The sequence below is a fragment of the Dendrobates tinctorius genome, unplaced genomic scaffold, assembly GCF_039654945.1.
Source record: "Dendrobates tinctorius isolate UK_male_01 unplaced genomic scaffold, ASM3965494v1 ptg000007l, whole genome shotgun sequence".
Lineage (NCBI taxonomy): Eukaryota > Metazoa > Chordata > Amphibia > Anura > Dendrobatidae > Dendrobates > Dendrobates tinctorius.
In genome coordinates this window covers 43124536-43152142 of record NW_027361675.1, presented here as the reverse complement: position 1 = coordinate 43152142, position 27607 = coordinate 43124536, and the positions used below count along the sequence as shown (strand labels likewise).

General features: G+C 45.1%; 1 protein-coding gene across 3 annotated transcripts in view; it reads right to left on the bottom strand.

Moving 5' to 3' along the window:
• DTX2 (deltex E3 ubiquitin ligase 2) overlaps nt 1-27607 on the bottom strand; it is a 138230-nt gene that overhangs the window by 80733 nt on the left and 29890 nt on the right. For all 3 annotated transcript variants that reach the window (XM_073573999.1, XM_073573990.1, XM_073574009.1), the window contains exons 3-4: nt 15086-15689; nt 3602-3660 (exon numbers count right to left, since the gene is read on the bottom strand). In XM_073573999.1, coding sequence (XP_073430100.1) covers nt 3602-3660; nt 15086-15689 — 663 coding nt within the window. The remainder of the gene's footprint in view (nt 1-3601; nt 3661-15085; nt 15690-27607) is intronic.

The window sequence follows — 27607 nt, the reverse complement described above, 5'->3', positions numbered from 1 at the left end:
ATGTGGGAAAAGGTTGAAAAGTTCCAGGGGGCCGAATACTTTCGCAAGGCACTGTATATGCCATGTTTACTATCTATAGAAAGCTAAAATAGTAAGAAATAAGGCATTAATATCTCCTGCCTGGGACCTTCAGGGGAATATTCCTAAAGTTGTGGATCCCTTAATTTGGGGACCAGAGCAGCATTCCATGGAATAGTCCCATCCGAGGTCACCAAGGTGAGGTATGTGGGCATGACTTATCTAATAAAAGCAAATTCTAAATTGTAATCAATGTTCAATACTGGGAAATACAGCTCGCTGTAGGACTGCACCATTTTCCAGGCAGAGTGCTCTGTCCGCTATCCTCTGCACCATTTCAGTGACCCCCACAGGTCTAGTGATTTTCTTCTGATACTTATTTTATATTATTGGATAATTTATTTTTTGCCCCTTTTTGTAATATATTTTGTAAATTTTTATAAAACACTGTCTACTTTTCTGAATAAGTACATAAAATTCATTCCTATTGCGTGATTGTTTTGACAATTGTAGGCCGCAAAGAGCTAGTTTGTGACAAACAGGATAGAGCGGTGGGAACTCTGCAAGATCCAACTGATCCCTGGCAATTTGGTGGCAGCGGTGGGATCACTGGGAGATCCCCCGGCAGTCTCTTGAAAAAGAAAGACATCGGTGGAATATCTGCAAGACTCTCTGGCTGTCTCATGACACCAAGTAAGATGAACCTATTTTTTTTTTTTTTTTTTAAATCATGTAATTTTGGAATTCACATGGATGTTATTCCTTCACAGCGTTGGCATCACCCAATGGTGGTCTGTCAGTAGAAAAATTGTCTAGAAATGGTTTGAGACGAATGACAAAGTTCAAGGTGGTCACTTTGCCTCCAATCTTAATCCAAGTAGGAGGCAGCCCAGAGACAAGGTGAGGGACATTGGCAGCAGTACTAGAAAGCGTCAAGGGTTCGTAGTTCGAGATATACATTTATTTTTCCTTATTTTAGCACTGCCATGAGCTCATTTATAAAATTGTAAAAAGTTGCTACGGTTAGCAGATTATTAGTAGTTTTATCTGACACTTTTCAGTGTTTTTTGGAATTTAGCACTCAGATTCAAAGCAGTTATGGTGAAATGAGGGAGAAGCACACACAATTAGGTCAGTGGTTGTAAAATGTTGGCTGATGCATATTCTGTTTAACTATCATTTTGTCTTTGCTGTGTGACCATTATCATCCGTTCTGTCTAGACAAGCTTATTTTTGCTGTCATATTTTCTATAGCCAGTCTCGTATCTTTTTCTCAAACCTCTAAATGCACTAATTTTTCAGTATTCTATGTACGCAGTGCACATAATTGAGGACAGAAGAATAGGATTGCCTTATTACATTCTGAGACTATCCTGAAAAAAAATCCTATTTTGATTAATTTTGGAGATAATTGTACTCCACTTCTACCCACTTCAATGATGCATGTGTTCCCTCCCTGCCACAGCCTAGATGAGGAGCATGTGACAAGGATTAGAGGCCAAGCTATAGCTGAGCTTCAAATCCCACTCACATGCCTGTGATCAAGGCTGCAAGAAATATGTGCAATCTGCTGCTGGCAGTCTGGAGGGCAGGCTGCACCCCTGTCTGGAGCAGATCGAAACTCTAAAATGTCATTGCAATACAGGAAGCCTTTGCTGTGTAAAAGAATCTAAAACACTATTGATTTTACAGGATTTTATTCATTCTGTTCAGCACACCCTGTAATGAAACTGTAAAATAACAGTGCATTCCCTGTGCAGGTACTGAATGGCACTGAAGAAATACAAAGAGCCTCTGAGGCTGCAGAAGGGCACACAGCCTCTCTATTAAGCTCAGCTCTGGAGGAGAGCGCCAATCAATTTCTGCTCCTTCATTTTAGTTATGGCTGGGGGTCTCGGCACAAGACTTAGGTCTCTCTGACAGGCCAAATTGTTCTGAAGGTGCACTTGCAAACTTGGTTTCATGTTGCAAAATGGGTAAATTGTTAAAAAAAAAAAAAAAAAAAAAAAAACTCTTGTAATTTACCGGTAGTTATTAAAAATTCTCTCGGCTCTCAAGAATGGAGAGATTCTTAATTTAGTTTACTGCCCATTTGCTAGGTTACCAGCCACTTCTGCAGTGTATCAGAGGTGGCCAGTTGTTAGTCAAAAAGCACACATACCAGCAAAGACCAAAGCCCAAATACTCTTCTAATGCTGAAGAGGTATTGATGCTGTCACTTGAAGCATGGGAGAGCACACAGTTTGGATCAGTGGCACAACCATGCCACTAGTCCAAACTATCAATCTTCAGGAGCAAGATGGAGGCTGGGAACAAAAATGCACAATGACAATCAAAGCACTGGGTGCCCAAGACGTCCCGTTCCAGTTACCTGAATGTCACTATCACAGGTCTCAGTTTTCAGATTACCAAAGACGTAATGTCACAGCTTTCTGTCCCAGTGGAGACCAATGGAGCCATGGGGGATATAGTTGGGGGTGTATTCATTATTTTATTTTTCTTTTTAAAGTCGGACAACCCCTTTAGGCTATGTGCACACGTTGCGGATTCTGCTGCGTTTCTGCAGCGGTTTTGGCCCTGCGGAAATGCAGCAGTTCCGCTGACCATGTACAGTACAATGAAACCCTATGGGGTTTCAAAAACGCTGTGCTGAAGGTGCGGATTTTTCCATGCGGTTTTGCTGCAGTTTACAAAATGCAGCATGTCAATTGTTTGGGCGGTTTCCGCAGCGGTTTCATACCTTTACCATAGTAGAGGTGTGAAACCGCAGGGCAAAATCGCAGGTAAACCGCAGGTCACTTTACCTGCGGTTTTACCTGCGTTTCCACGCGGGAAAAACCCGCAGCGGAATCCGCAACATCTGCACATAGCCTTAATATGCGACCTTGCTGTCTAAACGAAATTAGGTAATTTGCAACCTATTATTATGAACTTTGCCAGAGGTGCAGCACCAACAGGGTGAGGAGGATGCAGGTGCTGCATCCTCATATTTGTCATGATGGCCATAATTTTTTATAAGTAGTTATCTAAATAGTAAGTAATGATGTCAGTTTTAGCATAAAGTTACAAAGAAAATAATAAAATAAAAATCTTGAAAAAAGTTGAGAACTAAATGCCAAGTGCATGGCCCAGAATCGTGCACCGGCATTCACAGAAGCTGTTCCAAAGCTCCCATAGAATAGAAAATGAACATCTGAAAACTAGCCCTGACACATACTACTTTATAGAGCACTGACATAATAATGCAGTTTAGTAAAAGCAAACGTTAGGCAAGCAAAAGCGTCTTGAAGGATTAAGTAGAAGGAAGACATTTCAAAGCATGTTGGAGCTATACTACCACAGCCTACAAGCATTAGGATCTGTTCACCACAGTAAAATTGCTTTTTATTTTTTTTCCTTAAGCTGGGCATGATAGCTCAACATGCAACACTATTCAGCAAGTCAAAAATTGTTAAAGAACCCGGACATACCGAAACCCAAGAAGTGTGAGCAGGACTTTATTAATAAAAATCACATCAATTAAAACAAACAAGACTTACAAGTCCAGAAAAGTTCAGTTTTTAATCAGCACATATTATCTTACCTGCAAAAGCTTGTTTTAAGGAATTACTGTTCTGAGTCTGTATAGGAAGTGATGGTAAGCTAGAAATTCAGAATGAACACAAAAAAAAAAGAATGCATTACAGATGACAAAAGTCTAAAATGCTGCCTCTGTTTCAACGTTAGCTGCTAAGCCCATAAAGCAGGGGTGGGGAACCTCAGGCAGGCAGTTTACGGCCCTCGATGACACGTCCTCCGGCCCCAGTGCAGATACCCGGGGACCGCAATGCTCGGGCCAGCATCTGAGTTTTGACATCTGGCAGCCCTTGAATTTCTTCTTACTCTGCTAGCAAGTGCAAGCAGAATTCACTACTGAAAGTTTTGGCACAAGCTATGAAAGATTACATCGTGTTGCTGGCCAGTGCCAGTGTTAGGGCAGAGACACTGGCGAATTTTTCGTCCGAGAATGGCCGGCACCTCTCCTGACCTGAACTTGACAGCTGCATAGTAATCCATCACACTGTAATGCTCAGGTCAGGAGAGGTGCCGGCCAGGGCAAGTTTTACGATCCCATTCTCGGATGAAAAACATGGATTTTTGTGAGTACTCACCGTAAAATCCTTTTCTCCGAGACGCTCATTGGGGGACACAGAGACTGTGGGTGTGTGCTTCTGCCGTCTGGAGGCTGACACTAAGTATACAAAAAAAGAGTTAGCTCCTCCTCCGCCGCATACACCCTCGCCCCCAGACCGGGCGTAACTCAGTTTAGTGCATAAGCAGTAGGAGAACGCGCCTTAAACTCAGGCAAGAAATTATACGTCTGGAAAAGGGACCACCCTGATCCTTACATAAGGATTTGTATAACTTGAAATAAGCAAAAGCCAACTGGCTAGTAGGGTGGGTGCTGTGTCCCCCAATGAGCGTCTCGGAGAAAAGGATTTTACGGTGAGTACTCACAAAAATCCATGTTTCTCCTTCGTCTCATTGGGGGACACAGAGACTGTGGGACGTTCTAAAGCAGTCCCTGGGCGGGATCTTAGCTCACCCAATCCATGCTACTTTGCGCCCCTGATTAGAGGTGCGCAACTGCTGCCTGAAGAATCTTTCTTCCCAGGCTTGCATCCGAGGATGCCTGGGTATGTACGTTATAATGTTTGACAAACGTATGCAAACTGGACCAGGTAGCTGCTTTGCACACCTGTTCCGCTGAAGCTTGGTGTCGCAGTGCCCATGAGGCACCCACTGCTCGAGCCGAGTGTGCCTTGATCCCTGCCGGAACCGGCGTGCCACTGATTTCATAAGATTCCTGAATCGTCAGGCGAACCCATCTGGCCAAAGTCGCTTTGGACGCAGCAAGCCCCTTCCGTCTCCCTTCTGGGATCACGAATAGAGAGTCTGTCCGGCGGAAAGATGCTGTCCTTGTCACATACCTCCTAAGAGCTCTTACCAGATCCAGTGTGTGCAAAGCCTTTTCTACCTTGTGCACCGGTGCCGGGCAAAACGAAGGTAAGACAATGTCTTCGTTGATATGGAATGCAGAGACAACCTTCGGCAAGAAGGGGGGAGCTGGCCTTAAAACTACCTTATCCTTATAAAAAGTCAAGAACGGCGGATTACAAGATAAAGCCGCCAATTCCGAAACCCGCCTAATAGACGTAATAGCTACCAGAAAAACGACTTTTCTGGACAGGTAAGGTAAGGAGACTTCTTGCAAGGGTTCGAAGGGGGGCTCCTGAAGGGCTCTGAGCACCAAGTTCAGGTCCCATGATTCCGTCGGCGCCTTATAGGGGGGTACTAAATGTGCGACCCCCTGCATAAACGTCTTAACCTGCCAGACCGAAGCGACCTTTCGTTGAAAAAGGACCGACAGGGCCGAGATTTGCGTCCTGAGCGAACTCGGAGCCAGCCCTGCGTCCAGCCCTGCCTGCAAAAAAGCCAGTACGTTGGGGGTTGAAAAAAACAGAGGAGCCACTCCGCGATCCCTACACCAACGGAAAAAAACTTCCCAAGTCCGATGATATACCTTCGCCGAGGAAGGTTTTCGGGCACTCACCATCGTGGCCACCACATCGCGCCTGAATCCTGCCTGTGTTAACAGCCAAGATTCAATGGCCACGCCGTCAAACACAGGGCCCCTAAGTTCGGATGGCAGATCGGCCCCTGGGACAGTAAGTCCGGTCGATCTGGTAGACGCCAGGGTACGTCCACCACTAGCTGAACCAGATCTGCATACCAGGCCCTCCGAGGCCAGTCTGGCGCTAGCAGAATTGCTGGAACCCTCTCTCTCCTTAACTTTCTGATGACCCTTGGAAGCAGAGGTAGCGGGGGGAACAAGTATGGGAGACGAAACTGGCTCCATGGAAGCACCAGAGCGTCTGCTGCGATCGCCTGCGGGTCGAGGGATCGAGCGACGAACCTTTGCACTTTGGCGTTCTCTCTGGATGCCATAAGGTCCACGTCTGGTGTCCCCCACCGTTGGCAGATCTGTTGAAAAACCTCGGGGTGCAGGGACCATTCCCCTGCCGCGACCCCCTGTCGGCTGAGAAAATCTGCCGCCCAGTTTTCGACTCCTGGAATGTGCACCGCTGAAATTACCACGTGGTTCTTTTCGGCCCAACGCAGTACCAGTCCAACCTCGCGCATGGCTGTTTGGCTGCGCGTGCCCCCCTGATGGTTGACATATGCTACTGCTGTAGCATTGTCCGACTGAATGCGCACCGGCCGGTGTCTCAGGAAACACTGAAAATGTTGCAGGGCCAATCGTATTGCCCGTATCTCCAGAATGTTGATCGGGAGAATTATCTCCTGAATGGACCACCGCCCCTGGGCTGTGTGACTCTGGAAAACTGCTCCCCAACCTTGCAGGCTTGCATCGGTCGTCACCACCAACCACTGTTCCGGGGGAAAGGGTTTCCCCTGGACAAGAGACGAGTCGCGAGTCCACCACCGGAGTGATTGTCGGACCAGCGGAGACAAATTGCACCGATGACTGAGGGATAGCAACCTTCTGTCCCATGCTGACAAGAGCGCATGCTGAAGCGGACGGAGATGGAACTGGGCAAACGGGATTGCCTCCATCGCCGCCACCATTCTGCCCAACACACTCATGCCGTACCGGATGGATCTGGAGCCTGGCTGAAGAAGGTTCCGTACCCCCTGTTTGATCTTTCGCGCTTTGTCCTGAGGGAGAATCACCAGCCCCCGGGAGGTGTTGAAAACCATGCCTAGGAATACAATTCTCTGGGCTGGAACCAAGGACGATTTGTTCCGATTGATCAACCAGCCTAGACGCGCCAGGGTATCCAGCGTGATACTGACATTCTCCTGGCACGCCTGAAAGGACGGCCCCTTTACCAAAAGGTCGTCCAGGTAAGGTAGTACCGTTATGCCCCGAGCATGCAGGATGGCCATAACCACCGCCATTATCTTCGTAAAGACTCTGGGAGCAGTGGCCAGACCGAAGGGCAGAGCAACAAATTGAAAATGTCGCCCTCCGATCGCAAAACGCAGGAACCTCTGGTGTGGAGGAAAAATCGGAATGTGCAGATATGCATCCTGCACATCGATCGAGGCCAGGAACTCCCCTGGATCCATGGCTGCAATGACCGAACGGAGGGATTCCATCCGGAACCGCCTGACTCTGATGAATTTGTTTAGGATTTTTAGATCCAATACTGGCCTTACTGTCCCGTCCTTTTTGGGGACCGAAAACAGGTTGGAGTAAAAACCTTGTGTCTCTTCGCTTTTCGGTACTGGGACAATGACCCCGTTGCGCTGTAGCGTCATTATGGCCTGTAACAAACTCTTCGCCTGCGACTCTGTTCCGGAGAGCCGGGAACGGAAGAATCGCCGTGGCGGGAGCCCGAGAAACTCTATCTTGTACCCGGACGATATCAATTCTGCCACCCAAGCGTCGCGTGCCACTGCGACCCAAACGTGGCTGAACTTTAGTAGGCGTCCGCCCACTCTGTCGTCCGAAGGTACTAAGCGCCTCGAGTCATTTTGCTGGAGGCTTTTGGGATCTGGCCCCCCTTGTTCTGGGCAAACGGCCTCGGCCTCTACCCAGCGGATTGGCTCTGTAAGAGATTTGCCTTTCCCTAATCTGACCATCATTTGCGGAGGTGGATGCTCTGGCCGAAGACCCCCTCGAGGGGTTACGAAAAGGCCGAAAACGCCTCTGTGTCTGCCTGAATGCTGGCCAAGTCCTCTGCTGCGGGAGGAAACTACTCCTCCCCCCTGTGGCTTCTGAGATAAGCTTATCAAGCTTCTCACCGAACAACCGATTGCCCTGAAACGGCAATGAGGTCAAGGACTTTTTGGAGATAGAATCCGCCTTCCACAATCTCAGCCATAATGCTCGCCTAATGGCGATCGCATTTGCTGCTGCCACCGCAGAACACTCGGCCGCGTCCAGAGAGGCGCTGACGAGAAAATCACTTGCCCCTAAGATCTGATTTGTCACCTCCAAGACCTCCGCAGGCAGGTCTCTGTCTTGGAGGGCATTCTGCAGAGCGTCCGCCCACGAAACCATGGCCTTAGCCACCCAAGTAGCTGCAAAGGAGGGGGCAAGGGCCGACCCCGCTGCCTCATACACCGAGCGGGCAAGCCCCTCTATAAGGCGATCAGTTGGGTCCTTGATAGAAGAACCGCTGGGTATCGACAATAGCGATCTTGACGCTAAACGAGATACCGGTGGGTCCACTACTGGCGACTCCACCCATCCCTTATGGAGTTCAGGAGGAAACGGATACTTAGCTTGCAGCGCTTTTTGCATTGCAAAACGCTTATCCGGGTGTTCCCTATGTTTCTGAACTAGCTCCTCGAACTCCGGATGCGTGGCAAACCTTCTATGCGGTCGCCTGGCCTTTTTGAAGGAGACCTTGTGACCTGAGGCCGTGGACACATCGTCCTCGATCTCTAAAGTCTGGTTGACTGCCTCAATGAGGCTGTCCACCGAGTCTTGGTATCCCAGGCTTTCTGGATTCCAGGCCTCCTCCTCCTCGCCCTCATCCTGCTCGCTTCCTGAGCTCGGCGACGGGGAACGAGATACCCTAATACCCGCCATCGAAGCCCCAGAGGGTCCGGCCGACGGGGAACGAGCTCTTTTGCTATGAGCTTGTCTGGTGCTGGAGCGGCCTCTAACGGTCGGAGGGTCCTGAGACGTGGACGAGCTGTCTTCCGCTGGCAGACCACCATCCTTGTCCCTACCTGGGCCTTGGAGAGACTCAATTGCCTTTGTAAGGGATATCATAGAGTTTGATAAAGACACCGCCCATTCTGGAGGGTCCTGACCTCTGGGCTCTGCAACAATGGGGGGCTCCTGGGCTCGCTCCGACTCGCAGGCTTCACAAAATTTACCCGGCTGTGCTTTAGGCAGCCTGACCCCACAGGAAACGCAAACAGCGTATAGGAAAGAGTGAGCTTTCCCTTTGCCAGACATATTGCAAGGTAGGGTAGGAGGAGGAGGATAACCCCTTCCTTGAATACTAGTGCGGCACTCGCAACGGGGATGCACTTACCCACCGGTAATGGCCCAACTTTGCGTCTCTTCCGTGCAGCGTTACCCGCCGGGGCACTCGCACTCCAGGAGATGCAAGGAGGGGGGCGGGAGGTCCCCGGTAACTGTGCGCGCCCGCCGCTCTCCGCCCCCGGAAGTTAGTGGGCGGGGCTTCCGGCTATCCCCGGAAGTCGGCGGGCGCGCGGACTCCGGACCTCCCCATACCGCGGGGACCGTGGCCGCCTGCGGGTCTCTGGCCGCCCTCCACGTGCGGCGTTGGAGGGAGGGGGCGGGAGCTCCCCGGTCACTGTGCGCGCCCGCCGCTCTCCGCCCCCGGAAGTTAGTGGGCGGGGCTTCCGGCCATCCCCGGAAGTCGGCGGGCGCGCGGACTCCGGACCTCCCCATACAGCGGGGACCGTGGCCGCCCCGGGGCTCTGGCCGCACTCCACGTGCGGCGTTGGAGGGAGGGGGCGGGAGCTCCCCGGTCACTGTGCGCGCCCGCCGCTCTCCGCAAGTCGGCGGGCGGGCGCGCGCTCACGGATCTCCTGCTTACCCACCGGGGGCAGTGCCGGGTGAGAGACGGACTACCTGGTCCCGGCCTGATCAACCAAAGGTGAGCCGGGCCGCCGAGGGGGCTCCACGGAGGTGCTTCTCAACCCCATCCCTGGGCAGGGAGGGGGAGGCTACTGTACCGCTCTCCGCTTCAATCCCCGGCTTACCTGCGCCTCCAACTCCACCCCTGGACTCACTACCTAGGGGTGGTAGGGGCATTTCCACGTTGCAGGAGAGAACAACGTGGAGGATCGCTCACACGTGCTCGCCCGTTGGGGACGATGGGGAAACCGCAATCCTCTTATCAGGATGCGTTGCCGCCTCTTTCAAAATAAAAAAGAAAAATAGTTGTCTGGGGAAAAGTCCCAGATGTGTCCCTCGGTGCGGGAGAGAAACACGTGGAGGATTACTCACACGTGGTCGCCCGTTGATGATTTGGGGAGATCGGATCCTCTCTATAGGATCCGTCGCCCCTGTCTTATCTTCATAGAGAAAAAAAAAAAAAAAAAAAAAAAAACCTAGTCTGGAGCTCCAGACTGCGTGTGCCTCCATCAGACACTAAGCAAAAAACTGAGTTACGCCCGGTCTGGGGGCGAGGGTGTATGCGGCGGAGGAGGAGCTAACTCTTTTTTTGTATACTTAGTGTCAGCCTCCAGAAGCACACACCCACAGTCTCTGTGTCCCCCAATGAGACGAAGGAGAAATTTGCCATTGTGTCTCTGCCCATAGGACATACTTTGCACGCAGAGTTAGAGTGCAATGTGATGTATTTACGGAACTCTCGGTGTTTCCTATGTGATGTATATACAGAAGTCTCAGTGTTTCCTATGTAATGCATGCAAGACCATGAAAATTTTCTTTTGTACGCACTATATTTTCTTTTGAAAAATAAAAATAAAAATCCAGTCCTGTTGAGCCGGACTCCAATTTTTTCTATTCTCCTTGATGGGAGGCCAGGGGGAGGCCAGTGTCTGAGCCCCAGGTGGATAAGCATAGAGCAACTGGGTGAGCTGGAATCAAGTTTTTTCTTCCTATGTGATGCATATACAGCAGTCTTGGGGTCTCAATGTGATGTATACTGCAGACCTCCCTCTGTTCGAGATCTATAAACATTACTGAAGCAGTAAGGCGTTTCCCTCTGTGAGGAGACCTGCAGTGTAATGTACATCTATGTTTGATACGACTAACTGCTGTGAGTTCTTTACAAAAACATATCGCAAAGAGTCACCTGCGCTCCAGAACGACGCAAATCTGGAAAAGCAGTTACGAGAAGCAACCTCACAGCTGCACCAAAGAGAAGCTGCTCCAGTAATTACATTAGGGGTGAGCTAATTAAATGTTTGACAAAATATAACAGGGTAATTCTCAAGTTGATAATTTTGTGCAACCCCCGAATGATGGTACAAACATCGAAATGGCCCCTGGGAGAAAAAAAAGGTTCCCCACCCCTGCCATAGAGCCACCCCTCACTCAAAAGCCAAAATTCTTAGGGCAACATTATATAATAATTAAAAATAATAAAAAGTGATTAGAAATTGCCAAATAACATTAATACATTTACACAGTGTCCAATTACTATTTTAATTCACAAAAAGATGCCTTATGTGACTGCTCGTGCTTCAGACCATAGGTTAATGATGACTAAGGGTTGCTTCCATCTTCAGAAAAAGGAAAATATTGTAAAAGGCTTGGGAAAAAAAAAAAAAAAAAAAAAAAAAAAAAAAACAGCAATTTTCAGGTTACTATTAAAATTTAACAGTGTTTTCCTGATATCAGTATTTTTTTTTTATTTTATTGTTTACAGGTAGTGGGTGGCTTAGGGGACCAACCACTACAGCAGACATGTGCAGTGCTTACAGTTGAAACCAGAAGTTTACATACACCATATAAAAATACACATATGCATGATTTTCTCAATATCTGACATTAAATCAGAATAAACCTTTCCCGTTTTAGGTCAATTAGGATTACCATAATTATTAATATTTGCTAAATGCCAAATGAGAAAGAATGTGTTTTAAGGCATTTTTATCACTTACTGCAAAGTCAAAAGTTTACATACACTAAGATTACTAAGCCTTAACCCCTTTCTGACATTGAGTGTAACAGTACGCCAATGTCGAACTCCCCCTCCCTTTGAAGTGGGCTCCGGCACTGAGCCACATATTTTCTTGCACGTCAGCTGTTTTGAACAGCTGACATGTGCTTCTAAGAGCTGCGAGTGGAACTGCCATCCACCCGTGGCTGTTAACCCATTAAATGCCGCTGTCAATCTCCAGCAGCGGCATTTAACTCATACAAGCGCACCGGAAATCCCGCCCATCGGTGACCTGAACCCGTCACGTCATCGCGGGTCACCGATGGGTTCGCATGACAACCATAGGTCTCCAGCAGACCTCTATGATTGTCACTGCTGGATTGCTATGAGCGCCGCCAGATGGTCGGCGCTCATAGCAAGTGAGCAATTCTGCTACATACAGGGGTTCTGATCATCGCCTGTATGTAGCAGAGTCGATCGGATTATGGCAGCTTCTAGTCTCCCATGGAGACTACTGAAGCATGCCAAAGTAAAAAAAAAAAAAAAAAAGTTTTTAAAAATATTATAAAAAAAAATTATATATATATATATATATATATATATATATATATATATATATATATATATATATATAAAGTTCAAATCACCCCCCATTCAAAATAAAATAAAAAATCAAACATGCACATATTTGGTATCGTTGCGTTCAGAATAGCCCGATCAATATAAAAAAAAAAAGTTAGCCTGATTGCTAAACAGCGTAATGAGAAAAAAAAAGTCGAAATGCCAGAATTACGTGTCGTTCAAAAGTACAACTTGTCCCACAAAAAACAAGCCTCCACATGGTCATATTGACAGAAAAATTAAAAAGTTATGGCTCTGGGAAGAAGGGGGGCAAAAATAGAAAACACAAAAATGAAAATACCTCCGTGGGTTAAGGGGTTAAACAATTCTGGACTGTCCATATAATTATGTCATGTGTTTGGAAGCTTCTCAAGGTTTTTTGGCAACATTTGAGTTAGACACACACCTGTGGATGCATTTTATGCATATCTGAACCACACTGCTTCTTTGTGTAGCATCATGGGAAAGTCTAAAGAAATGAGCCAAAATATCAGGAAAAGAATTGTGGACTTTCACAAGTCTGGCTCAGCCTTGGGTACAATTTCAAGATACCTGAAGGTGCCTCTTTCATCTGTACAAACAATTATATGCAAGTGCAAACAAGATGGGAATGTCCAGCCAACATACCCGCTCAGGAAGGAGACGGGTTCTGTGTCCCAGAGATGAACGTGCTTTGGTCCGACATGTGCATATCAACCAAAGGACAAAAGCAAAAGACCTTGTCAAGATGATGGCAAAAGCTGGAAAGATTGTGTCAATATCCACAGTGAAACAAGTACTGTATCAACATGGGCTGAAAAGCCACTTTGCTAGGAAGAAGCCATTACTCCAAAAGAAACATCAGGCCAGATAAATGTTTGAAAATGCACACAGGAACAAAGACCTTCATTTTTGGAGAAATGTCCTGTGGTCTGATGAAACTAAAATTTAAATTTTTGGGCATAATGACCATCTTTACATTTAGCGGAAAAAGGGAGAAGCTTGGAAGACAAATAACACCATCCCAACTGTGAAACTAGGCGGTGACAGCATCCTGATGTGGGGTTGTTTTGCTGCAGGAGGAACTGGTGCACTTCACAAAACAGATGGCATCATGAGAAAAGAAGACTATGTGGCAATACTGAAGCAACATCTCAAGACATTCCACTTTTTTGTTATTATTTTGATTAATTTTTATGTCTTTTGTGTGTTTTGGTCATGTTATTGATTGTGTAATAAAATATACATCTTTTATCTTTAATGTGTATTATCATTGAGGGTATTATGCTCCTTTATTTTTGTAGGTCTCAATCTCAAGACATCAGCCAGGAAGTTAAAAAGCTTGGGAGGAAACGGCTCTTCCAAATTGACAAAGACCCAAAGCATACTGCCCAAATGGTAACAAAGTGGCTAAAGGATAACAAACTCAATGTTTTGAATTGGCCATCACAAAGCCCTGATCTCAATCCTATGAAAATTTACGGGCAAAGCTGAAAAGGTAGGTGGCAAGCAAGACGACCTACAAACCTGAATCAGTTACACCAGTTTTGTCAGGAGGAATGGGCCCAAATTCTGACCAACTATTGTGAGAAGCTTGTGGAAGGATATTCCAAACGTTTGAACCACGTCATTCAGCTTAAAGGGAAACTGTCACCTATTTTTTGGTTTACAAGATGCGGCCACCGCCATCAGGGGCTTATCTACAGCATTACAGAATGCTGTAGATAAGCCCCCGATGTAACCTGAAAGAGAAGAAATACAAGTTATACTCACCCAGGGGCGGTTCGGGTCCGGAGGGTGTCGCGGTCCGGTCCAGCGCCTCCCATCTTCATGCGATGACATCCTGCTTGCTTCCTGTCGTGGCGCAGGTGCACTGCTCTACCCTGTTGAGGGCAGAGCAGAGCACTGCAGTGCGCAGGAGCCAGAAGAGGTCAAGCACCTGCGCACTGCAGTACTCTGCTCTGCCCTCAACAGGGCAGAGCAGTGCGCCGTAGCCACAGCGGGAAGCAAAGAATAAGTCGTCATCGCTAGAAGATGGGAAGTGCCGGACCGGACCACGGCATCCTCCAGTCTCAAACCGGACCCGGACTTCCCCTGGGTGAGTACAATATAACTCGTTTTTCTTCTCTTTCAGGTTACATTGGGGGCTTATCTACAGCCTTCTGTAATGCTGTAGATAAGCCCCTGATGGCGGTGGCCACAGCTTATATACCAAAAAATAGGTGACAAATTCCCTTTAAGGGCAATGGTACCAAATATTAATGAAATGCATGTAAACTTTTGACTTTGCAGTAAGTAATAAAAATGCCTTAAAACATTCTCTCTCTCATTCTGGCATTTTGCAAATAATAATTATGGTAATCCCAATTGACCTAAAACGAGAAAGGTTTCATCTGATTTCATGTCAGATATTGAGAAAAACATGCATATGTGTCTTTTTATACAGTGTATGTAAACTTCTGGTTTCAACTGAACACTTTCTTTCTTTGTAAGCACTGCACTAATGCTGGACAGTATCACTGGAGAACACTGTTAGTGGACAGTCACGGCCTCCTTCAGTGCCACTACACTTCTGATACTGCAGAAATAAAAATGCCTCATACCGTACAGTAGCTACACTTTTCGGGCCAGAGGTGAGGTGATGGTGCAAGCCAGAACTGTCAATCAGAAGCACCCATCATTTCCTACAAGCATGGATGTCTGGAAAGCAGAGTGTTTCTGGACACAGGAGATGGGCTAGCCCCATTAAACTAGTAGTAGCAGTTACATAATAACACACATAATAAATCTATTAAATACACAATGGGAAAATGTAAACGCGTTAAAAATCGAGGGTTTACCTTAGCCCATTAGTAGAAGGAGGAGATCCAAAAGCTTGCATTCCATTGGCAGATGAAGGGCCAGGAATCTGCATTGATGTTGATGGGGCTAACCATGTGCTGTTAAGCTTTGGTGCAGATTTTGCACTAGCCATTGTTGGTTTTGGATAAGGTAGGTAACTAGCACTAGCGTTAGATGTCCGACTGCTGTTTGGGTAATTTGAGGAAGTGGGCAAGTTAATCATCGAGTGTCTATATCGAACAGGCATAGGTCCGGCACCACTATTTGCAAGACACTGGTGGCAAGCACAGGCAGATGATTTATGTGCAGGTCCCATCTTTTTAATCACTGGATAAGGGGTATCGAGACGTCTCTGTATCTGCCGTCGAAAACCAGTACGTTGATTTATCTGAGATAGTGTGTGAAAGTCAATAATGTAGCAGAAACCAAATACTCCCAGATCTACAGATGGTTTGTGGTTGCTAAAGTTTTCCTCCAGAAATATGCAAATTTGCGTTTCATAAGATGTCCAACAACCGTCATCATTTATCCATTCCCAACAAATTCCCTTGGCTGGTGCAGAGTCTAGTGGATAAAGGCTTTTTCGCACAGGTCTCAGAGTTCCTGGGGAAAAAAATAGTGAAAATTAAGTCAGTGATATAGAAATGTATGTTTCGCCTCACCTATATTCTGGAAACCCCTACATTTACATCATGTATAATAAAACCGGAATTGTTAGTAATGCACCACAGTGTCAGACTATACACATCAAAGTCACTGAAAACATAACAAGGATCAGGGGTGGATTGGGAGTGACATGTCACACGACCAATACACAACAAATATACCGTAACTGGATTAATAAAATGGACTTGTGATGTCCTTGCATTTTTTACTGATCAAGTAGGTAAACTGTACAGTGGCATGTAAATGTTTGGGCACCCCCGGGCAAAATGACCGTTATAGTCAACAGTTAAGCAAGTTGAAGATGAAATTATCTCGTAACCCCTTAGTGACGGAGCTAATTTTGACCATCATGACCAGGCCAAACGTTTTTAAATCTGACCTGTGTCACTTTATGTCATAACTCTGGAACACTTCAACGGATTCTACAGATTCCGAGAATGCTTTTTCGTGACGTGCTGTACTTCATGTTCGTGGTAAATTTGTCAATATGATTTGCGTAAATTTATGAAAATACAGAAAATTTGACAATTTAAATATTTCTTCATTTTCAAATTAAAATTTTTATACCCCTAAATCCGATAGCTGTATAGCACGAAATAAACAATTCCCACATGTCTACTTCGGACATCAGCACAGTCTTTGAAGCAATTGGTTTTTTTATTAGGAAGTTAGAAAGGTTCAAAGTTGATCAGCAATTTCTCAATTTTCCAACAAAATGTACAATTTTTTTTTTTATTTTTTTTTTTAAGGGACCACATAACATTTGAAGTGATTTTGAGGGGTCCATAAGAAAGAAAATACCATATTTTGCGGATTATAAGACGCACCCCAAATTTTGAGGAGTAAAATAGCAATACATTTTTTTTTTTAATAAAATGGTGGTGCTTCTTATAATAATCCATGCGTCTTATTGCTTACCGGGGGTGGTGGCTGTGGTGAAGCGGGTCCCAAGGTCGCAGCTGGAGGAGGCAAGAGTGTAGCGTTGCTATAGGCCGGGATGAGAGGGCGTCCAGTGCCGCTGCAGGCATGCGTCCCATGCCGCTGCAGGGGCTCTGCCAACATTTTGTGAAAGGCCAGAGGCCCCACAATTCCATGGTTTCCTATGCGATGGACTCTGGGAAAATGGCTGCCAAGGGCGGCGCATGCACAGATGGAGATCTCAGTACCAAGATGAGAGCTCATCTCCTGAGATCTTACCCAAAAGTGACACCATTCTAAAAACTGCATTCCTCAAGGTGTTCAAAATTACATTTAAGAAGTTCATTAACTCTTCAGGTTTTTAACAGGAACTAAAGCAATGTGCAAGGAAGAAATACCTGACACCCCATATTTGGGGGAAAACTATTGTTTGGGCACATGGCAGGGCTTTCAAGGGAGGCAGCATCGTTTGACATTTTGAACGCATTAGTCGCTGGAATTGATAAAGTGTGCCATGTCGTGTTTGGAGAGCCCCAGGGATCCCCCCCACACACACACAGGTGACCCCATTTTGAAAACTACACTCAAGGATTTTATCCAGAGGCATAGTGAGGATTTTTAACCCAAAAGTCCTATACATAATTTGATAACATTAGGTCATCATATTGAATATGTCATCATTAGTGTGGAGCACAACTGCTCGCTACTTGATACTGCATCGGGATGCTCTGGTATGCACCAAGTATCGCGGGTGCTCGAGCGATTCTGATGCAAATTTTAGTAGCGAGCACGTGCGCTCAACAATAGTCATGTCGTCTTTTTTTTTTTTAATGTAACCCCAACGCTAACTCGACAGGAAGAACAAGCTCTGATCGTGTTCTACAGGGTCTGAGCTAACCCCGTTTGCTGAAACACTGGAGAGTTTTTGATGCTGGAGTGCAAAATAACCTTATTTTCGGTCACAGTTTTAAAACGGCAATGAGGGAATGGCTGCAGTTTTAATGCGCATTGGCGGTCGTTAAGGGGTTAAAGATAAAGATCACACATTTTCTTTGTATTTTAGGCAAAAATATATATATGGTCATTTTTTACATTTTAAAGATTCCAAAAAGGAAAATAGAAAAATATTTTAGAATGCATAAAAACAGAAAAACGTTAATTAAATGATAGAAAATAACCTGACAATAACTTCCCTATAAGGGTACGTGAACAGCATGAATTTTCCAGGCAGATTTTCCTTTAAAGCTCACCTGATAAAAATAAGCAAAAGAAAAAAAACAAACGGAACATATGCCAAGCAATATTAACACGTTAAAAAAAAAAAAAAAAGTGGTGGCAAAGATGACCCAAAAGACTCAAAGAAATACTAAAAAAAAAAAAAATCATTGTGCACTTACTCCTAGTGTGAAATATTTTTTCTGAAAACTATAAGGCATTAAAAGTAAAGTAAAAAAAAACACAAAAATTGAGCTTGGTTTGAGTTGGTACACATGCAACATATAAATGCATGTTCACATGGCCAAAAAGCATAGAAAAGACGAAATGGAAAAAAAAAAAAAAAACCTGCTATAATTAAATAAGTACAAAGCAAAAGTGCATTTAAATCATACAGAGTTTAAATGTAAAGTGCAGGGATTATCCCGAAGATTCAAATAATGGCAAACAGATTAGAATTACGGTACTTTCGATACAACTGCATCTGTCCTTGTTGGGTGAACATATAGACACAACTACTTATTAGCTTTCCATAAGTAACCCCCAATGGACTGTAGCAGACTACAGCGGGCCCTCCATGTTTAAAATGTTACTTGAAGTGCTTTTTGATGCACGGTTATATGAGGAACACATTTCCTTTATGCTGCCTGAAACTAATTAAAAATCCCAGTTAAACTAAGATGCACGCAGCCAGCTTTTTTGGCAAGTATTCCTAGATTCTCATTACTTTAGAAGTGCAGATGTTATGCAGAATTTCCCATTGCTGTTGTTAGAGCAATGGTTCGCAGCAGCTCATATCCCAGCTAACTCAGCTTCTTCAGAGAAACAGCTGAGGCATGCTACTTACTATTCCCAGGGCTCTATCCTGCACTAAACACCTGTTTATGTAATAGCCTGGCATGAGAGAGTTTATGTACTTCATTTTGAGCTAGCTCACGACAAATGGTGATAAGAAGATGCATTGTAAAATTCACTTGACAAGAAATAATATTGCAGAGATGACAGAAATAAAAGATTTATTCATTCTATCATTGATCTTGGTGAAAAATTCCATTTAAAGGGAATCTGTCACCTCATTTTTAGCCTATAAGATGCGGGCACAGCCATCAGGGGCTTATCTACAACCTGAAAGATAACCTGAAATATAAGAAAAACAAGTTAGATTATACTCACCGGGGAGGGCGTGGTCCGGTGCGGTGGGTGTCGCGGTCCAGTCCGGCGCCTCCCATCTTCTAGCGATGACGTCCTCCTTCTTACTTCTGCCATGGCTCCTACGCAGGCGTACGTTATCTTCCCTGTTGAGGGCAGAGTAAAGTACTGAAGTGCGCAGGTGCAGGACCTCTCTGACCTTTCCCGGCGCCTGCGCAGTGCATTGCTCTGCCCCCAATAGGGCAGATAAAGTGTGCCTGCGCAGGAGCCGCAGCAGAAGAAGGGGGACGTCATCGCTAGAAGATGGGAGGTGCTGGACCAGACCACGGCACCTCATTTTTTGCCTATAAGCTGCAGCCACCGCCATTAGGGGCTTATCTACAGCATTCTATAATGCTGTAGATAAGCCCCCGATGTAACCTGAAAGAAAAACAAGTTAAATTATACTCAGCCGGGGGCGGTCCAGTCCGACGGGCGTCGCGAGTCCGGCGTCTCCCATCATCATGCGATGCCGTCCTCTTCCTTGCTTCTGTCGTGTCTCCTGCGCAGGTGTAATTTTGCAGTACTGCAGCACGCAGGCGCCGGGAAAGATCAGAGAGGCCCGGCGCCTGCGCACTGCAGTACTTTACTCTGCCTTCAACAGGGCAAATCAGTACACCTGCGCAGGAGCTGCGACAGAAGTAAGCAGGATGACGACATCGCATGAAGATGGGAGGCGCCGGACCCGGACCCGCGACACCCATCGAACCGAGCCGCCCCCCCGGGTGAGTATAATCTGACTTGTTTTTATCTTTCAGGTTACATCGGGGGCTTATCTACAGCATTACAGAATGCTGTAGATAAGCCCCTAATGGCGGTGGCCACAGCTTATATGCGAAAAATGAGGTGACAGGTTACTTTTAAGAGCTACTTACCGTAACTACGTAAAGCTCTGCGGTTTGTGCTGAAGACTCTTCTGGCCAGTTGTACCATGTTCTTGATACAGTGTATCAACTTACGTTGCATTAAATCTTGAAGAGCACCTTAAGGGATAATAAACTACCTGACAGCAGTTTTGAATATGTTGAGAGGTGTGGTTTTTGAAATGGAATAATTATTTTTATTTTTGCTTGGAGGGGGAAGGGTTCCAATACATAGGTCCCCAAAGTCAATTCAAAACTAAAATAGGAACCTAAAAAAATAAGTTTTGTAAATTTCCTTTCATTAACTTTTTCGTGGTATCTGGAAAAAAAAAGGATAATCATTCAAATTTTGAAAAATCTCTAAATCGCTGGGATATGTTGAAACATTCTAGAGTTAATGTCACATAATGTGACATGCCAGATTTAAAAAATCTAGCCTGGTCTCTAATGCATAATATTTAAATGAGAGATTAAGAGCTATAGGACAGACCTAACTTTCCCAGTGGCCTGGAAAAACCTGCCTCCACAGCTTATTTTAAATAAAGTAGGTGTTAATAAGTGTGAGACATGTAACGACTGCCAGCCTGCTCGGGAGATGTTTTTTTTCATTTAAAATAAATTTTGGAGGCAGATTCTAGAGAAGATCTGTATCTGGCGCATAGATCTTAGCAGCTCATTTACATATTATGAAAAATGTGGATTTCACTTGAATATAACACTGGATCACAGATAACAAGGTATCACTTTAGTCAACTTTCTATGACCAGCATGGCATTATAGATGGCTTAAGAAAGTTGATTTTACTGACAGATTCCCTTTAAGTGATGAAAAACTAATATAAAACAATAATAGTAGAATTAATTTCTGACGGTTGGTTCAGCCTTCCACAACAGTCACTATGGGAATAATGTTTGGTTACTGATTTGTTTTTTGTAGTCAAAGCTTCGGTGATGACCATGTAGTCACGTCAATTTAACACAAAAAAAACAACCTAAAACAAAATTCCAACAAAAGGTCTAAGAACGTTCTATCAACCGTAAAGACCATAAGGGAAAAAAAAAAAAAAAGTCCATCAAGAGCTGCCAACTGAAAGTGGGTTATTCTCAAGATGGCTGTTGAAAACCGACAAAATCGGCAACTTCCTCTATTTTATTTTTGAGTCTTCTACTGTCATACCTTTTGTTTGTTTTATAACTTTCTTATTTTATCACACCAAGTATTTTATAGCATTAACTAGGTTATCTTTTGTTCCAGGTTTGAATAATGAGTACCAATCTTAGTGAGAAGTGTCCCACTCTTGCAAAGAAAGTTTTAACAAATGGTGCCATAATCAAAGTTCTTGAGAAGGACGCTGATGGCATAAATGCAGCAAGTATTGTGAGAGGCAACGGTGTTGTGGTTACTGCTGGTTAAATAAATGGGAGCCTAGTAGACCCAAACAGAGGAAACGTGAACGAGTCTTTGTCTTTTCTGTGGGACACTTGTTTCCCTTGGGTGTTTTGACTACAGCTATGCAAGGACAGACATGGTAGTGTTCAAAATAATAGCAGTCCAATATGACTAACCAGATTAATCACTGTTTTTGGTATAAATTATATTACCACATGTCAAACAATTTACCAGTTGGTGCAATAGAGTCTAAGAAAACCAACAGACTCAGCATTCATGCTCTGCATGTTTTTGAGTCTGTGTATTAACCCCTCTGACATTAGACGTACTATTCCATCCATGTAACCTGGGACTTAATTCTCAAGGACGGAATAGTACGTCATGTGCGATCAGCCGCACTCACGTGGGAAGTGCAGCTGACCGTGGCCAGATGTCAGCTGATTCTCACAGCTGACACCCGGTACTAAGTGCAAGAAGCAGCCCCTCTGCCTTTGGATTGGAGACCCCGCAGCATGACGCGGGGTCCTGATTGCTCCCTTGGTAATCTGATGTCATCAAACGGTGCTCCTTCCCTTCTGAGCTCTGCCATGAGCCCAAACAGTGGTTTACCCCCACATATGGGGTATCAACATACTCAGGACAAATTGCACAACGACTTTTGGGGTTCAATTTCTCTAGTTACCCTTGGGAAACTAAAAAAATTGGGGCAAAAAGATCCTTTTTGTGAAAAAATTATGATTTCTGTTATTTATACGGCTCTACATTATAAACTTCTGTGAAACACTTGGGGGGGTCAAAGTGCTCACCACACATCTAGATAAGTTCCTTTGTGGGTCTACTTTCCAAAATGGTGTCACATGTGGGGGGTTTCCACCGTTTAGGCACATCAGGGGCTCTCCAAATGCGACATGGCGTACGATCTCAATTCTAGTAAATTTTGCACTGAAAAGTCAAACGGAGCTCCTTCACTTCCAAGATCTGCTGTGCGCCCAAACAGTGGTTTACCCCCACATATGGGGTATCAGCGTATTCAGGACAAAATGCACAATAACTTTTGGAGTCCAATTTCTCCTGTTACCCTTGGTAAAATAAAAAAATTGGATTTGAAGAAAATGTTTTGTGAAAAAAAGTTTAAATGTTCACGTGATGCCGCTCATTAAGGTAATGAATATGTGATCTACACCTATGGGAGTGGACACGCATGCATATTCATTACCTTAATGAGCGGCGCCACATGATCGAACCGGAAGAGCTGCTGGAAGCCGGAACCGTGGAGATGCTGCGAAGACGCCGGGACCACCGAGATGCTTCGGGGGCACATTGGTGGGTGAGTAGGATGTCTTCTGGAAGCCAGCGGCTATGACTGTGTGCTGTTAAAAGAGAAATTAATATTCATTTCTCTTTAGCGACAGGCACAGTTGCAGGCGCCGATTCCTGCCTCCTGTGACCCGCTATTCTGCCGCTCCACCTCCCCCGCCGACTTTCACAAAAAAATGTGCTGAAAAACTCTGCTTATACACGAGTATATACGGTAGTTAAAAATTATATACATTTCGCTTCATGTTTTGAGTTAGAAAACAGTGTGTAATGTACCCAATGCATGGAAATAAAAACTAGTATAAAGATTTTGTGGTTAACTCATGAACACACTGCTATTATTTAACAATACTGTACATTTGCCAGGACCATCATGGAGTGTTGTGAAATTGTTCAGATGACTAGTCACTGAAAGTAAAAAGGGAGAATTGAGTACTATGGTGAAAATTTTCATGCAGTTGACTGCATATATCATCATGTATGTATTGCAAATTTTCGCACAGGATATTATCTGCCACATCAATTTCGGGATGCTTCATGTGGTTCTGCTGAAAAGCGTAGGGAATCTGGGCGTCCTAAAGATGCTGCCTAAGAACATGCTTTGTTAAAAAATGTGTGCTTATCTTGAAGAAAATGATGAACAGTTGACCATTTCAGATCTTCAAGAAAAAAAATGAAGGAGTTCTTTAATACTGATGATTTAGCCTCTTATAGGAGAATATCGTATTTTTCGGACAATAAGGCGCACTTTTTCCCAAAAAAATTTGGGAGGAAAATAAGGGATGCGTCTTATAGTTGGAGTGCAGGCTTACTGGGGGGTTGTGGCAGTGGTGTAGCAGCTTTTTTTCCCCTCAAGGAACCAGCGGCAGCAGAAGTGTCGCGATGCTGAAGTTCAGTGTCGGCGGTGAGCACTGCGGAGGGCATCATTGGTTTCCCTGCGGCCATCTCCCTAAGCCGTGTCCGCTGGAGGCGTCGCATGCGTGGATTGAGATCTCAGCTGGGCCTCTCGCGCTCCATTTTCCTGAGGCTGTGGCGTTCAGAAAAATGGCCGCCGGAGGCAGCGCGTGCACAGTTTGAGATCTGAGGCCCTTGGCTTCAGGAAAATGGCCGACGAGAAACAAATTATGCACTCGGCTCTGCCTACCGTGAACACCGGGCCACATTTCTGCCGCCGGAATCCTGAGGAAGGGACCCTGTTCTATGCAACCCACTCTGCTCTCCCTCACCGCCATCCTTATGAGTTCATAGACACCAAACATGTCTAGGTTCTGTTTTTAACTAAGTGGTAAAAAAAATATCCAAAGTTTGCTATTAAAAAAAAAAAAAATTGCCATTTTCCAATACCCGTAGCATCTCTATTTTTTGTGATCTGGGGTTGGGTGAGGGCTCATTTTTTGCGTACCGACCTGACATTTTTGAGGATACCATTTATGTGCAGATACATTCTTTTGATCACCCGTTATTGCATTTTAATGCCATGTGGCAATGACCAAAAAAACGTAATTCTGGCGGTTTGATTTTTTTCCCCCGCTATGCCGTTTAGCGATTAGATTAATCTTTTTTTTTTTTTGAATGGGACAAAAGAAGGGTGATTTAAACTTTTTTCATATTTTAAATTTTTTTTTTTTTTTTTTTTTACTGGATTCATTGATCCATTCTGAAAGAAAGGGAGGATCGCTATCCTTCCATTGCCTTGAAATAATGGGATATTATAATACACTGCTCAAAAAAATAAAGGGAACACTAAAATACCACATCCTAGATATCTCTGAATGAAATATTCCAGTTGCAAATTTTTATTCATTGATTAGTGGAATGTGTTGAAAACAATAAAACATTATCATCAATGTAAATCAAAATGAATATCCCATGGAGGTCTGGATTTGGAATGATACTCAAAATCAAAGTGGAAAATCAAATTACTGGCTGATCCAACTTCAGTGGAAATGCCTCAAGACAAGGAAATGATGCTCAATAGTGTGTGGCCTCCACGTGTCCGTGTGAGCTCCCTACAACACCTGGGCATGCTCCTGATGAGGCGGCGGATGGTCTCCTGAGGGATCTCTTCCCAGACCTGAACTAAAGCATCCAGCAACTCCTGGACAGTCTGTGGTGCAACATGACGTCGGTGGATGGAGCGAGACATGATGTCCCAGATGTGCTCAATCGGATTCAGGTCTGGGGAACGGGAGGGCCAGTCCATAGCTTCAATGCCTTCATCTTGCAGGAACTGCTGACACACTCCAGCCACATGAGGTCTGGCATTGTCCTGCATTAGGAGGAACCCAATGCCAACTGCACCATCATATGGTCTCACAAGGGGTCTGAGGATCTCATCTCAGTACCTTATGGCAGCCAGGGTACCTCTGACAAGCACATGGAGGGCTGTGCGGCCCTCCAAAGAAATGCCACCCCACACCATTATGGACCCACTGCCAAACCTGTAATACTAAAGGATGTTGAAGGCAGCAGATCACTCTCCATGGCGTCTCCAGACTCTGTCACATCTATCACATGTGCTCAGTGTGAACCTGCTTTCATCTATGAACAGCACAGGGCGCCAGTGGCGAATTTGTCAATCCTGGTGTTCTGTGGCAAATGCCAAGCATCCTGCATGGTGTTGGGCTGTGAGCACAACACCCATCTGTGGACGTCGGGCACTCAGACCATCCTCATGGAGTCGGTTTCTAACCATTTGTGCAGACACATGAACATTGTGGCCTGCTGGAGGTCATTTTGCAGGGCTCTGTCAGTGCTCCTCCTGTCCCTCCTTGCACAAAGGTGGAGGTAGCGGTCCTGCTGCTGGGTTGTTGCCCTCCTATAGCCCCCTCCACATCTCCTGGTAGCGCCTCCTGCCTCTGGACACTACGATGAGAGACACAGCAAACCTTGCCACAGCTCGCATTGATGTGCCATCCTGGATGAGCTGCACTACCTGAGCCACTTGTGTGGGTTGCAGAGTCAGTCTCATGCTACCACGAGTGTGAAAGTACAACCAACATTCAAAAGTGACCAAAACATCAGCCAGAAAGTATTGGTACTGAGATGTGGTCTGTGGTCCCCACCTGCAGAACCACTCCTTTATGGAGGGTGTCTTGATAATTGCCAATAATTTCCATCTATTGTCTATTCCATTTGCACAACAACATGTGAAATTGATTGTCAGTGTTGTTTCCTAAGTGGACATTTAATTTCACAGAAGTTTGATTCACTTGGAGTTATATTCTGTTGTTTAAGTGTTCCATTTATTTTTTTGAGCAGTGTATGATCACTAATATGATATTGAGGATGAACAGTAAGAAGGACTAGTTTGGGCGTTAAAGGGGGCGATATGTGAAGAGCATTTGATATACAGTATGTCTATATATTATTTCCCAAAAGGATGCAATTCTAACACAGTCCTACGAAATATGGGAGGGTGTACTGGGTGACAGATTATATCTCCAGCAATTAGGTGAATAAGAGTTGTCAATTTTATTAAGAGTATCTGGAGATCTGGAGTTTTATACCAACGAGATATAATTTTGTAGTTTAATTTTTGATATCTGATTGAGATATAAAGTGAACCTCTTAAAAGTTTAAAAATATCTTCTGCCTTCAGTGTTATATTTAATTCTTTCTCCCATTTGCCATTAAATTGGGGGGGGGGGGGGGGTTCTCCTGAGTCACAAAGAATTTTACATATTTTAGAGATTTTTTGGTTTACGTTGATTCCAAAAAAGACGTTTTGTGTTAAACTATCAACTGTCTCTGTCTTGCTAGAGATATTTGGGAGGTGGATTCCGGCTTTTTATTTTATAATTTCAAGCTCAGAATCTGATAAGTTGATGTTATTAAATAAGGTTTTAAGTTTGCTGATGGGAAAGAATACTGCTTTCCCAAATTAGCTGGCCGACTTTTTTCCTGAGGATTTAATTTTGTTTTTGACAGATCTATATCTGTTTGCTATCAGATATAACAGCGGAGTATATGTACAGATATTAGGGACCAGGTTGTATTTCTTGTTAGTTTTGTTTCAAAGGCTTATGGCAAGAGAGGTGTTCTCAGGCTGCTAAGGGGTCATGGATATATGGTCCCCCAGCTGCCCAGAAAAGGCACATTAGATGCGCCAATTCTAGTGCTTTTCCTGGCTCTTCCTGCTTGCCCTGTAGTGGTGGCAAGTGGGGTGATAGTTGGGGGGGGGGGGGCAGTTGATGTCACCTCTGACACCAGTGGACCGGAGGTAAACTTTATACCTCTGATCATAGCTGGGCGCTCACGCTGTCTTTTGACATCGTGGGAACCGCAGCTGCCTGACCGGCGGGGATGATTTCACAGTCAATCAGAAGTGGTGTTTACCACACATGCACATGACATCCTGGAAAAATGGGTATTATACCTAAAGGTAATTATGTTTCCAGGAGTCCATCCTGACAGCACCATGGAGGACGTCCTCCTCCTTACAGGGACAGGAACGCACAGAAGAGGTTAAAAGGGAATGGGGTGGGGCCTAAGTGTGTTAACAAGAACCACACCGTAGCTGATGCAACTTAACACATTTATTGACAATATCATATTTCCACATATGACAAGACAGTCAGGGAGGGAACTACCAGTGCTGTTTGGATGGACTCCTGGAAACATACCGTAATTACCGGTAGGTCTAATACCTATTTTCCAGGAAGTTCCTCCTGACAGCACCATGGAGAATGCCAAAGTACCTCTTCAGGGTGGGATCACTGCCTGGAGCACCTTCCTCCCAAAGCCAATTTGTTGGCTAGATAATACGTCTAAATTTGTAATGTCTACAAAAGGTTTCCAGCCTGGACCAGGTTGCGGCCTTACAAATCTGATTAACTGAAGCCCCCGCCCTCTCTGCCCAGGAGATGGAGACTGCCCTAGTTGAATGGGCTTTTAAGCCTTCAGGGGGGGTGATGCCCTGTGAGTGATAGGCTAGGGAAATCGTGGTCATAATCCATCTTGCTA